The sequence below is a fragment of the Oncorhynchus tshawytscha genome, unplaced genomic scaffold (assembly GCF_018296145.1).
Source record: "Oncorhynchus tshawytscha isolate Ot180627B unplaced genomic scaffold, Otsh_v2.0 Un_contig_932_pilon_pilon, whole genome shotgun sequence".
Lineage (NCBI taxonomy): Eukaryota > Metazoa > Chordata > Actinopteri > Salmoniformes > Salmonidae > Oncorhynchus > Oncorhynchus tshawytscha.
The window spans coordinates 26,218-41,224 of record NW_024607946.1 but is presented as its reverse complement, the minus strand read 5'-3'; the positions used below and the strand labels follow the sequence as shown (position 1 = coordinate 41,224).

Genomic DNA, 15,007 nt, shown 5'->3' with positions numbered 1-15,007 from the left:
GTTGAATTGTGACTCTACTTTGTCTCTATACTGACTCTTAGCTTGTTTGATTGCCGTGCGGAGGAATAGCTATACTGTTTGTATTCGGTCATGTTTCCGGTCACCTTGCCCTGGTTAAAAGCAGTGGTTCACGCTTTCAGTTTCACCCGAATGCTGCCGTCAATCCACGGTTTCTGGTTGTTAATCGTTGCTATGGGAACGACATCGTCACTGCACTTTCTAATGAACTGCCTCACCGAATCAGCGTATTCATCAATGTTGTTGTTGGAAGCAATGCAGAACATATCCCAGTCCACCTGATCGAAACAGTATTGAAGCGTGGAATCAGATTGGTCGGACCAGCGTTGAACAGACCTGAGCGAGGGAGCTTCTTGTTTTAGTTTCTGGCTGTAGGCTGGAAGCAACAAAATGGAGTCGTGGTCAGCTTTTCCGAAAGGAGGGCGGGGAGGGCCTTATATGCGTCGCAGAAGTTAGAATAGCAATGATCCAAGGTCTTACCAGCCCTGGTTGCGCACTCGATATGCTGATACAATTTAGGGAGTCTTGTTTTCAGATTAGCCTTGTTAAAATCCCCAGCTACAATGAATGCAGCCTCAGCATATGTGGTTTCCAGTTTGCAAAGAGTCAAATAAAGTTTGTTCAGGGCCATCGATGTGTCTGCTTGGGGGAATATATACGGCTGTGATTATAATCGAAGAGAATTCCCTCGGTAGATAATCCGGTCGACATTTGATTGTGAGGAATTCTAAGTCAGGTGAACAGAAGGACTTGAGTTCCTGTATGTTGTTGCGATCACACCACGTCTCGTTAATCAAAAGGCATACGCCCCCGCCCCTCTTCTTACCAGGAAGATGTTTGTTTCTGTCGGCGTGATGCGTGAAGGAACCAGCTGGCTGCACCGATTCCCATTAGTGTCTCTCGACTGAGCCAGGTTTCCGTGAAGCAAAGAATGTTACAGTCTCTGATGTCTCTCTGGAATGCTACCCTTGCTGTCAAGAGACTGGACATTGGCGAGTAGTATGATAGGAGGTGGCGCGCGATGTGCCCGTCTCCGAAGCCTGACCAGAAGACCGCTTCGTTTGCCGCTTTTACGACGTCGTTGTTTTGGGTCGCAGGCTGGGATCCATTACGTTGTCCTGGTTGGAAGTCAGAACACAGGATCTGCTTCGCGAAAGTCATATTCCTGGGCGTACTGATGGTGAGTTGACGCTGCTCTCATATTCAGTAGTTCTTCCCGACTGTATGTAATGAAACCTAAGATGACCTGGGGTACTAATGTAAAAAATAACACGTAAAAAAACAAAAAACTGCATAGTTTCCTAGGAACGCGAAGCGAGGCAGCCATCTCTGCCGGCGCTGGAAGTAGGTCACCATCATAGTTCGTTGGTGATGTGGACACCAATGAACTTGAAACTCTCGACCCGCTCCACTACAGCCTCGTCAATGTTAATGTGGGCGTATTCGGCTCGCCTTTTCCTGATCAGCTCCTTTGTTTTGCTCACATTGAGGGAGAGATTGTTGTCCTAGCACCACACCGGCAGTTCTCTGACCTCCTCCCTATAGGCCATCTCTAGGCCATCTCATGGTTTTCGGTGATCAGGCCTACCAATGTTGTGTCGTCAGCAAACGTAATGATGGCGTTGGAGTCATGTTTGGCCATGCAGTCGTGTGTGAACAGGGAATACAGGAGGGGACTAAGTACACACCCCTGAGGGGCCCCAGTGCTGAGGATCAGCGTGGCAGACGTTTTGTTGCCTACTCTTACCACCTGGGGTGGGGCTGTCAGGAAGTCCAGGATCCAGGTGCAGAGGGAGGTCTTTAGTCCCAAAGTATCTGTAGTCAATGAACAGCATTCTCACATACAGTGGGGAGAACCAGTATTTGATACACTGCCGATTTTGCAGGTTTTCCTACTTACAAAGCATGTAGAGGTCTGTAATTTTTGTCATAGGTACACTTAAACTGTGAGAGACGGAATCTTAAACAAAAATCCAGAAAATCACATTGTATGATTTTTAAGTAATTCATTTGCATCGGTGGCGATCCGTTTGTCGTCGATACCTGGAGGTGGTATTGAGACGAGCCGACCGGACTCTCTTCCAGGTGCAACGACAGTGGTTGAACAAACATTTAGGCCGAGGGTATGCCGACCTTTTCCTCTCTGCTCTGTGAAGAGAGGGGGCTGATAACCCAGGGAACACTCAAAGGGCGAGAGACACGTGGCAGAGCAAGGAAGGGTGTAGCGGACATATTCGACCCACACTAGTTGCTGACTGCAGGTGGTGGGGTTGGCTGAGACCAGGCAACAAAGAGTCGTCTCCAGGCCTTGATTGGCTTGCTCCAACTGGCCGTTGGACTGGGGGTGGCCTCGGAGGACAGGCTGGCTGACAACCCAATGAGTGTGCAGAATGCCTTCCAGAACCGGGAAAGAACTGAGGACCCCGGTCTGAGACCATGTCCACTGGGAGTCCATGGATCTGAAAGATGTGCTGCACCATGAGCTGTGCCATCTCTTTGGCAGAGGGTAGCTTGGGGAGAGGAATGAAGTGGGCGGCTTTGGAAAACCTGTCCACTATTGTCAGGATGGCGGTGTAGCCATCAGATGGGGGAGACACGTGAGAAAGTCCAGGGATATGTGAGACCAGGGACGGTGAGGAACAGGCAGTGGTTGAAGGAGACCAGCTGGAGCTTGCCGGGGGTCTTGTTCTGTGCACAGATTGTGCATGAAGCGAAGAACGCCGACAGTCATCAACCATGGTAGGCAAAAAAAAAAAGCATTGACGCACAAAGGCCAGGGTCCGACGGGAGCCCAGGCGGCAGGCAAGCTTGGAGGAGTGGGCCCACTCCAGGACCGAGAATCGGATATCGTCAGGAACAAACATCCGGTTATAAGGCTCCCCCAGGGTTTGACTGGGAATGCTGCACCTCACGAACATGCTTCCCTATTCACCAGGTGTGTGCCATCGCCAGGCATGTGGTGGGAAGCATCGTCTCCGGATCCGGGGGTGTAGCCGCAGGGCTATAGCAGTGTGACAGCGCATCCGGCTTACGACTTAACATTCTTGGATCCTGGTCAGTATGAGAAGGAGTTGTTGAACCGAATGAAAATCCGGGTCCACCTAGCTTGCCTGGAATTGAGACGCTTGGCGGTGCAGAGATATTACAGGCTCTTGTGGTTTGTCCACACAATGAACGGATGTTCCGCTCAGCCAGTGTCTCCACTCCTCCAATGCCATCTTCACCGCGAGAAGCTCACGATTCCCCACATTGTAGTTCCTCTCCGTTGTGTTGAGGCAATGGGAGAAGGCAGCGCAACTTGAGGTCCAGGGCAGAACGCTGGTACAGGACAACCCCCACCCGACATCCGAAGCATTGGCCTCCACAAAGAACTGGCGGGACGGGTCAGGATGAACCAAGATGGGTGGTGAGGTGAAACGGTGCTTGAGAACGTCTCGGGAACGTCCCAGTCAGCAGCTGGGGACCATGCGAACAGAACCTTGGGAGAGGTGCGTACAGACAGGGTGGAAGCCAAGGTGCTGACACCAGGTTAACATCCATAAAGCTCTCATCGGCCCCAGAGTTTATGAGCACCTGGAGAGATTTCGACTATTTCCCCGACAGCAAGATGGCATGAAAAGGAGTGTGAGTAAGGTGAGAAGAAAAGTTCTCTGTATGGCCCACTATAGTACTCGCTCCTATCGGTGAGCCTGATATTTTAGTGGACAGGAGGACACGAAATGACCAGTAGTCCCACAATACAGGCAAGTATTCATGTAAAACCTGCATAGCTGTTCGGTTGAGGACAGCCTAGGGCTGCCTATTTGAATTGGCTCAGGAAGAGATGAATTGTCAGACTTCGGAGACTCTCGGGGGAACTCGAGTAGCTTCGGGTTCTCTCGGCAGTGGAGGCTTCGGGGACTTCCGGGATGTCTCAGAGGCAAGGTGGAAGACTTGGGCGGACGAGTGAAATCAAACCTCTTTTCCTTCCTAAGTTCCCGTAGTCGTCCGAATGGTCAAGGTGATGAGCGAGTCGAGATCCGTCGGTAGTTCTCGGGCTACAAGCTCGTCCTTTACTTCCTTCGATACTCCATTCTGGGAACATGTCGAACAATGCTTTCCGGGTTCTTGGCAATCTCAGCTGCCAACTTGAGAAAATCCACTGCGTAGTCTGCCACATTACAGGAGTAATGGTGAATCCGTGATCAGCAACGTATCAAACGTCTGGTCATGGCGTTCTGCCAGAGTATGGTGTCCCTCCATCCTTGCAGGGAGACAGCATTGTGGAGCTGGTCTGAGTCAGTCATGGCCAGATTCTATTATTATTTTTCAGGGAAGACCCAGATGCAGACAATGTCGAAGATACAAAAGTTTATTACAAGAACAGGGGGCAGGCAGTCTCAGGGTCAGGGCAGGCAGAAGTCAATAATCCAGGGTGGTGTGACAAGCTACAGAAACGGACGGTAGGCTCAGGGTCAGGGCAGGTGGAACGGTCAAAACCGGGAAAACTACAAAAGAGTAACTAGAAACAGACAGGCTTGACGAATAAAACAAACTGGCATAAGACAGAGAACGCAGGTATAAATACACTGGGGATAATGGGGTCAACGGGCTACACCTGGAGGGGGTGGAGACAAGCACAAAGACCGGTGAAACAGATTCTGGTGTGACAAGCATATTTTTACGAAGCATGTGACAAATAAAATGTGGATTAAAATACGTTTCAGTACTAATTTTGTGTGCCTGAACTCTGCACTATGTTTAAGCCAATATTCTGTTAGAGGTTCTGGAAGTCAAGCAGTAGAACATGTGAGGTTCTGGAACTCAGTTCTGCTGTTCTGTCCCTTGTCAATCTTGTGTATTTCCCTCAGTGATTCAAACAGAAAATTGACACAAAAGTCGATACAAATCCAACTCTGATAAAGAGCAAGTTCTTGTGGTAATGATTTGTTCTTCAGTGTCTTGTCAGTGGTGGAAGAGATACTCTGGAGCTGCTGCAATGTGTCTGGGGCTGCTGTGTGTTCTCCTACTGGCTGGGATCATAGGCCTGTTTCTCTACCGTGAGTTTGATATGTTCTCACTCAAACATTCTTCATCATCAGTGGTGTAATGACCAGGGATCAATTACATTTATATTCCAGTCAATTACATTCAGAACGGACACCAAATTCCAATTCCACATTTTCCTCATTGAAAAGCATTGAAGAGAATTGAAATTCAATTAGAATTCCAGTTTACTTCCTGAATTGAAATCCACTGTTACCTTGTTCATTGGTCGTATTATTTCCTGACTTGACTGGAATTTAAATGCAACTGACCCCAACCCTGGTCATGTCTGATTAACATTTAACTGACCCCAAACCTGGTCATGTCTGATTAACATTTAACTGACCCCAACCCTGGTCATGTCTGATTAACATTTAACTGACCCCAACCCTGGTCATGTCTGATTAACATTTAACTGACCCCAACCCTGGTCATGTCTGATTAACATTTAACTGATCCCAACTCTGGTCATGTCTGATTAACATTTAACTGGCCCCAACCCTGGTCATGTCTGATTAATATTTAACTGACCCCAACCCTGGTCATGTCTAATTAACATTTAACTGACCCCAACCCTGGTCATGTCTGATTAACATTTAACTGACCCCAACCCTGGTCATGTCTGATTAACATTTAACTGACCCCAACCCTGGTCATGTCTGATTAACATTTAACTGACCCCAACCCTGGTCATGTCTGATTAACATTTAACTGACCCCAACCCTGGTCATGTCTGATTAACATTTAACTGACACCAACGATGGTCATGTCTGATTAACATTTAACTGACCCCGACCCTGGTCATGTCTGATTAACATTTAACTGACCCCAACCCTGGTCATGTCTGATTAACATTTAACTGGCCCCAACCCTGGTCATGTCTGATTAATATTTAACTGACCCCAACCCTGGTCATGTCTAATTAACATTTAACTGACCCCAACCCTGGTCATGTCTGATTAACATTTAACTGACCCCAACCCTGGTCATGTCTAATTAACATTTAACTGACCCCAACCCTGGTCATGTCTAATTAACATTTACATTCCAGTCAATTCAATTGTGACAATACACCAAATTCCAATTCCACGTTTTCCTCATTGAAAAGCATTGAAGAGAATTGAAATTCAATTAGAATTCCAGTTTATTTCCTGAATTGAAATGCAACTGACCCCAACCCTGGTCATGTCTGATTAACATTTATACTGTTACCTTGTTCATTGTTCGTATTATGTCACAGAGAGAAACCAATTGACCTGTTCCAACACCCTGACTGAAGAGAGGGACCAGCTACAGACCAGTTTCAACATCCTGACCAAAGAGAGAGACCAGCTACAGACAAACTACAACACCCTGACCAAAGATGGAGACGAGTTACAGACTAGCAACAACACCCTGATCAAAGAGAGAGACCAGCTTCAGAAAGAGATAGAACGTCTGAAACAATCTTTAGTTGAGAAAGGTGAGTCAAATTGTCTAATGACTGTTCTGTTTGACAGTCTCTGTATCAGTTCACATGTCACTTACAAACAGGAAATTCAACTTTAATTAAATACAAAATGTGAGAAAAAATGTATGACTTCCAAACTGTCCATTAGTTAGTACCCGTCTTCCTTGAGTGTTTGCTTGATACTTAATTCAATGTTGTATTAAAGTGACTAAAACAAGAAATGTTCAACTTATAGTGTGTCCGGAAGGATGGAAGAAGCTTGGTAGCAGTTGTTACTACGTCTCTACTTTGAAAAAATCTTGGGAGGAGAGCAGACAGGACTGCAGAAATAGAGGAGCACACCTGGTGGTCATCAAGAGCCAAGAACAACAGGTGTGTGTGTGTGTGTGTGTGTGTGTGAAGAGAGAGAGATTAAGCCCACCCTCTTCAACATATATCATTGAGTTGGCACTAGAACAGTCTGCAGAACTGAGAGACAGACAGACAGACACAGACAGACAGACAGACAGACAGACAGACAGACAGACAGACAGACAGACAGACAGACAGACAGACAGACAGACAGACAGACAGACAGACAGACAGACAGACAGACAGACAGAGTGAGTGAGAAAGACAGACAGAGAGTGAGAAAGAGAAATTTGGAACTCACTAAACAAACAACAAAACAAGGAGTTATCTATCCATAATGTAGATGTCTGAGTAAACTACTTCTCCAATCTGATTGGCTATATAACGAAGAACAAACAGCAAAACAAGGAGTTATCTATCCATAATGTAGATGTCTGAGTAAACTACTTCTCCAATCTGATTGGCTATATAACGAAGAACAAACAGCAAAAACATATACATGATCAAAAACAAATCTTAGAATCAACTATTAAAGACTTCCAGATCCCACTAAACTCAACAATTACATTGAATGAACTACAGGACAAAATACAAACCCTCCAACACAAAAGGGCCTGAGGTGTTGGTAATATCCTAAATGAAATTATTAAACAGACAGACCACAAATTTGGTTTTACTTATTTGGTTTTTAATTTAATTTACTTAAATTCATTAACATCATCCTCAGATGGGTGGGACAGGGATGCAGCTTAAGCCCCACCCTCTTCAACATATATATCAACTAATTGGCGAGGGCACTAGAACAGTCTGCAGCACCCGGCCTCATCCTACTAGAATCTGAAGTCAAATGTCTACTGTTTGCTGATGATCTGGAGCTCCTGTCCCCAACAAAGCAGGGCCATCAGCAGCACCTAGATCTTCTGCACAGATTCTGTCAAACCTGGGCCCTGACCTGGGCCCTTTATTTCACTTTTGTTGATGATCTATTTCACTTGCTTTGGCAATGTTAGCATATGTTTCCCATGCCAATAAAACCTCTTAAGCCGACCCCCTACTTTTTCGAACATTCTGTTAAAAATCGCGCAACATTTTGGCGTCCTGCTACTCATGCCAGGAATATAGTATATGCATATGATTAGTATGTGTGTATAGAAAACACTCTAACGTTTCTAAAACTGGTTAAATCACGGCTGTTACTATAACAGAACGTCTGTTTCATCGAAAAGCGCAGGAAAATCTGATCACTGGAGATGGAAAAAAATATCCATGCGCCACTTCAACCCATTGTTAAAGGTGAACCGTATTAAATGAGGCCGAGGTTGCAGTACCTACAGCTTCCACAGGATGTATAGAGTCTTCTCATTTGATTCTGATTTGATTCTTGGTAGAACCGACCAAAGGGAACCGATTCCCTCCGACCACCAACTTGATGCATCGGCTCGGTGTTTTTCCGGACATTTTTTCCAGACGACCAGCTATCGAATTTACATCGCCTCCTGATGATTTTTATAGCTTATTAACGTGTAGTAATACCTAAAGTTGCATTAGAAAGGTATTTCGAAGTGTTTTGTGAAAGTTTATCGTCGACCTTTTAACTTTTAAAAATTACGTTACGTTATGAAACGCTATTTTTTTCCGTTTATCACACAGTTTTCATAGATCGATATCTAGGCTATATATGGACCGATTTAATCGAAAAAAGACCCAGTATTGATTATGGGACATCAAGGAGTGCCAAGAAAGAAGATGGTCAAAGGTAATGAATGTTTTATATTTTATTGTGCGGTTTGTGTAGCGCCGACTATGCTAATTCTTTTGTTTACATCCCCTACGGGTCTTTTGGGGTGTTACATGCTATCAGATAATAGCTTCTCATGCTTTCGCCGAAAAGCATTTTAAAAATCTGACTTGGTGCCTGGATTCACAACGAGTGTAGATTTAATTCAATACCAAGCATGTGTATTTTAATGAACTTTTGCGTTTTAACTAATACTATTAGCGTTTAGCGTAGCGCATTTGCATTTCCAGAGCTCTAGTTGGGACGTCTGCGTCTCAAGTAGGATCAAGAGGTTAAATTGAAATTGAATTGAAATTTGGGGAGAGGGAAAGAGAGAGATAGAAAGCAGTAATGGCTATGTTTTAACAATGTTGTATCTCTCCCACAACTACAGACATTAGTCAACTGGTTATGTGGAGTATATGGCTATGTCTGGATTGGTCTGACTGACTCTGTTTCTGAGGGGACCTGGAAATGGGTGGACGACACACCACTGACCAGAAAGTAAGACATTAATGAATGCTGTGTCACTATGACATCACTGTCTGGAATAGTATGTTCAGAATGGACAGCCTGATTCTGTGTTGTTTCTCCTACAGGTATTGGAACAGTGGACAGTCTGATTCTGTGTTGCTTCTTCTACAGGTATTGGAACAGTGCACAGCCTGATTCTGTGTTGTTTCTTCTACAGGTATTGGAACAGTGGACAGCCTGATTCTGTGTTGTTTCTTCTACAGGTATTGGAATAGTGGACAGTCTGATTCTGTGTTGTTTCTTCTACAGGTATTGGAATAGTGGACAGTCTGATTCTGTGTTGTTTCTCCTACAGTTATTGGAACAGTGGAGAGCCTAATGGTGGTAGAGCAGAGGACTGTGTGTATTTCTATTCCTGGTCATCAGACACAGGAGAATGGTGGGACTATTACTGTTCCTATAAATTCAGATGGATCTGTGAGAAATAGGATTCCTCCTCGGTACTCTCTGAACTGCTAAATAAGATTATGCTAAGTACTATCAGTCGTAAACTATTTTCTGCTTATTCAATTTACCTTGTCAACTACATACAATATATAACAAGACAAATGTAGAATAAAACTATATGCAATAACAATACAATGAATTGATAAGAGAAGGACTGTTCTGTCTGTTGTTGAGGAAATTCACCACTAAGGACTCAAATTCAAAGGAAATGAATCAATATTTATTATCACAGTCACAGAGGTTCACTGACTCAATACAATCCTGATGTTAATTTTTATTATTATTACTTTTTAGTTTAGTCTACTTGCTAAATATATTTCTTAACTCTTCCCGAACTGCACTGTTGGTTAAGGGTTTGTAAGTAAAGCATTTCACTGTAAAGTCTACACTTGTTGTATTCGTGGCATGTGACAAATAAAGTTTGATTTGATTTGAAGTCATATAAGCACGGTTGGTTCCTGCATGAGACTTACTGATACCACACCAGGCTTCTTACCTTGAAACTGAAATACTCCTTTTGGTTCCCAGAGCAATGTTCTGGGTGTACTGGGAAAATGCTTGTACAGTGAGTGTAAGGGATGTCGTCCTCCTCTTCTGAGGAGGAGTAGCGAGAAAGATCGGAGGACCAAAGCGCAGCGTGGTAAGTGTTCATGATGACTTTAATTAAAGAAAGCACTGAACACTGAATCAAAACAATAAATGATGATGTGAATTTACAAAACCGAAACAGTACCATGTGGCCCAAACACTCACACGGAAACAAACACCCACAATCCAAAAGTGAAACCCAGGCTACCTAAGTATGATTCTCAATCAGGGACAACAATTGACAGCTGCCTCTGATTGAGAACCAAAAACTAACATAGAAAAACAAACATAGACTGCCCACCCCAACTCATGCCCATACTAAAACAAAGACAAAAACAAAGGAACAAAGGTCAGAACGTGTGACAGTGAGAGTGTTGATTCCTCCCATGTACAGTCAATCAGTTACTCACATGAACCCAACCAAGTTGGTTATTAGAAAAGCAGCATTATTCTAAACATACGAGTGGATAAACAGAGAAAATGTCACACTATTAAATAATAGTAGATCTAACATGGAGTCTAGAAGGACTGTTCTCTCTGCTGTATAATAGTTGATCTAACATGGAGTCTAGAAGGACTGTTCTCTCTGCTGTATAATAGTTGATCTAACATGGAGTCTAGGAGGACTGTTCTCTGCTGTATAATAGTTGATCTAACATGGAGTCTAGAAGGACTGTTCTCTCTGCTGTATAATAGTTGATCTAACATGGAGTCTAGAAGGACTGTTCTCTACTGTATAATAGTTGATCTAAAATGGAGTCTAGAAGGACTGTTCTCTACTATATAATAGTTGATCTAACATGGAGTCTAGAAGGACTGTTCTCTCTGCTGTATAATAGTTGATCTAACATGGAGTCTAGAAGGACTGTTCTCTCTGCTGTATAATAGTTGATCTAACATGGAGTCTAGAAGGACTGTTCTCTACTATATAATAGTTGATCTAACATGGAGTCTAGAAGGACTGTTCTCTCTGCTGTATAATAGTTGATCTAACATGGAGTCTAGGAGGACGGTTCTCTCTGCTGTATAATAGTTGATCTAACATGGAGTCTAGAAGGACTGTTCTCTCTGCTGTATAATAGTTGATCTAACATGGAGTCTAGAAGGACTGTTCTCTCTACTGTATAATAGTTGATCTAACATGGAGTCTAGAAGGACTGTTCTCTACTATATAATAGTTGATCTAACATGGAGTCTAGAAGGACTGTTCTCTCTACTGTATAATAGTTGATCTAACATGGAGTCTAGAAGGACTGTTCTCTCTGCTGTATAATAGTTGATCTAACATGGAGTCTAGAAGGACTGTTCTCTCTGCTGTATAATAGTAGATCTAACATGGAGTCTAGAAGGACTGTTCTCTCTGCTGTATAATAGTAGATCTAACATGGAGTCTAGAAGGACTGTTCTCTCTGCTGTATAATAGTTGATATAACATGGAGTCTAGAAGGACTGTTCTCTCTGCTGTATAATAGTTGATCTAACATGGAGTCTAGAAGGACTGTTCTCTCTGCTGTATAATAGTTGATCTAACATGGAGTCTAGAAGGACTGTTCTCTCTGCTGTATAATAGTTGATCTAACATGGAGTCTAGAAGGACTGTTCTCTCTGCTGTATAATAGTTGATCTAACATGAAGTCTAGAAGGACTGTTCTCTACTGTATAATAGTTGATCTAACATGGAGTCTAGAAGGACTGTTCTCTCTGCTGTATAATAGTTGATCTAACATGGAGTCTAGAAGGACTGTTCTCTCTGCTGTATAATAGTTGATCTAACATGGAGTCTAGAAGGACTGTTCTCTCTGCTGTATAATAGTTGATCTAAAATGGAGTCTAGAAGGACTGTTCTCTCTGCTGTATAATAGTTGATCTAACATGGAGTCTAGAAGGACTGTTCTCTCTGCTGTATAATAGTTGATCTAACATGGAGTCTAGAAGGACTGTTCTCTCTGCTGTATAATAGTTGATCTAACATGGAGTCTAGAAGGACTGTTCTCTCTGCTGTATAATAGTTGATCTAACATGGAGTCTAGAAGGACTGTTCTCTCTGCTGTATAATAGTTGATCTAACATGGAGTCTAGAAGGACTGTTCTCTACTATATAATAGTAGATCTAACATGGAGTCTAGAAGGACTGTTCTCTCTGCTGTATAATAGTTGATCTAACATGGAGTCTAGAAGGACTGTTCTCTCTGCTGTATAATAGTTGATCTAACATGGAGTCTAGAAGGACTGTTCTCTCTGCTGTATAATAGTTGATCTAACATGGAGTCTAGAAGGACTGTTCTCTCTGCTGTATAATAGTTGATCTAACATGGAGTCTAGAAGGACTGTTCTCTCTGCTGTATAGTAGTTGATCTAACATGGAGTCTAGAAGGACTGTTCTCTCTGCTGTATAATAGTTGATCTAACATGGAGTCTAGAAGGACTGTTCTCTCTGCTGTATAATAGTTGATCTAACATGGAGTCTAGAAGGACTGTTCTCTCTGCTGTATAATAGTTGATCTAACATGGAGTCTAGAAGGACTGTTTCTCTGCTGTATAATAGTTGATCTAACATGGAGTCTAGGAGGACGGTTCTCTACTATATAATAGTTGATCTAACATGGAGTCTAGAAGGACTGTTCTCTCTGCTGTATAATAGTTGATCTAACATGGAGTCTAGAAGGACTGTTCTCTCTACTGTATAATAGTTGATCTAACATGGAGTCTAGAAGGACTGTTCTCTACTATATAATAGTTGATCTAACATGGAGTCTAGAAGGACTGTTCTCTCTACTGTATAATAGTTGATCTAACATGGAGTCTAGAAGGACTGTTCTCTCTGCTGTATAATAGTTGATCTAACATGGAGTCTAGAAGGACTGTTCTCTGCTGTATAATAGTTGATCTAACATGGAGTCTAGAAGGACTGTTCTCTGCTGTATAATAGTTGATCTAACATGGAGTCTAGAAGGACTGTTTTCTACTGTATAATAGTTGATCTAACATGGAGTCTAGAAGGACTGTTCTCTCTACTGTATAATAGTTGATCTAACATGGAGTCTAGAAGGACTGTTCTCTCTGCTGTATAATAGTTGATCTAACATGGAGTCTAGAAGGACTGTTCTCTCTGCTGTATAATAGTAGATCTAACATGGAGTCTAGAAGGACTGTTCTCTGCTGTATAATAGTTGATCTAACATGGAGTCTAGAAGGACTGTTCTCTCTGCTGTATAATAGTTGATCTAACATGGAGTCTAGAAGGACTGTTCTCTCTGCTGTATAATAGTTGATCTAACATGGAGTCTAGAAGGACTGTTCTCTCTGCTGTATAATAGTTGATCTAACATGGAGTCTAGAAGGACTGTTCTCTCTGCTGTATAATAGTTGATCTAACATGAAGTCTAGAAGGACTGTTCTCTACTGTATAATAGTTGATCTAACATGGAGTCTAGAAGGACTGTTCTCTCTGCTGTATAATAGTTGATCTAACATGGAGTCTAGAAGGACTGTTCTCTCTGCTGTATAATAGTTGATCTAACATGGAGTCTAGAAGGACTGTTCTCTCTGCTGTATAATAGTTGATCTAAAATGGAGTCTAGAAGGACTGTTCTCTCTGCTGTATAATAGTTGATCTAACATGGAGTCTAGAAGGACTGTTCTCTCTGCTGTATAATAGTTGATCTAACATGGAGTCTAGAAGGACTGTTCTCTCTGCTGTATAATAGTTGATCTAACATGGAGTCTAGAAGGACTGTTCTCTCTGCTGTATAATAGTTGATCTAACATGGAGTCTAGAAGGACTGTTCTCTCTGCTGTATAATAGTTGATCTAACATGGAGTCTAGAAGGACTGTTCTCTCTGCTGTATAATAGTTGATCTAACATGGAGTCTAGAAGGACTGTTCTCTCTGCTGTATAATAGTTGATCTAACATGGAGTCTAGAAGGACTGTTCTCTCTGCTGTATAATAGTTGATCTAACATGGAGTCTAGAAGGACTGTTCTCTCTGCTGTATAATAGTTGATCTAACATGGAGTCTAGAAGGACTGTTCTCTACTATATAATAGTAGATCTAACATGGAGTCTAGAAGGACTGTTCTCTCTGCTGTATAATAGTTGATCTAACATGGAGTCTAGAAGGACTGTTCTCTCTGCTGTATAATAGTTGATCTAACATGGAGTCTAGAAGGACTGTTCTCTCTGCTGTATAATAGTTGATCTAACATGAAGTCTAGAAGGACTGTTCTCTACTATATAATAGTTGATCTAACATGGAGTCTAGAAGGACTGTTCTCTACTATATAATAGTTGATCTAAAATGGAGTCTAGAAGGACTGTTCTCTCTACTGTATAATAGTTGATCTAACATGGAGTCTAGAAGGACTGTTCTCTACTATATAATAGTTGATCTAAAATGGAGTCTAGAAGGACTGTTCTCTCTACTGTATAATAGTTGATCTAACATGGAGTCTAGAAGGACTGTTCTCTACTATATAATAGTTGATCTAACATGGAGTCTAGAAGGACTGTTCTCTACTGTTCTCTACTGTATAATAGTAGATCTAACATGGAGTCTAGAAGGACTGTTCTCTCTGCTGTATAATAGTTGATCTAACATGGAGTCTAGAAGGACTGTTCTCTCTACTGTATAATAGTTGATCTAACATGGAGTCTAGAAGGACTGTTCTCTACTATATAATAGTTGATCTAAAATGGAGTCTAGAAGGACTGTTCTCTCTACTGTATAATAGTTGATCTAACATGGAGTCTAGAAGGACTGTTCTCTACTATATAATAGTTGATCTAACATGGAGTCTAGAAGGACTGTTCTCTACT

At 42.4% G+C, this 15,007-nt stretch overlaps 1 protein-coding gene across 1 annotated transcript; it reads left to right on the top strand.

Moving 5' to 3' along the window:
* Positions 1-4,760: 4,760 nt before the first annotated feature.
* Positions 4,761-9,358, top strand: LOC121843132 (CD209 antigen-like protein A). Its single transcript, XM_042312747.1, has 4 exons — positions 4,761-5,057; positions 6,284-6,505; positions 6,729-6,865; positions 9,016-9,358. The coding sequence occupies exons 1-4, from the start codon at positions 4,940-4,942 to the stop codon at positions 9,127-9,129; spliced, it is 591 nt and encodes a 196-aa protein (XP_042168681.1). The 5' UTR covers positions 4,761-4,939; the 3' UTR covers positions 9,130-9,358.
* Positions 9,359-15,007: the final 5,649 nt, after the last annotated feature.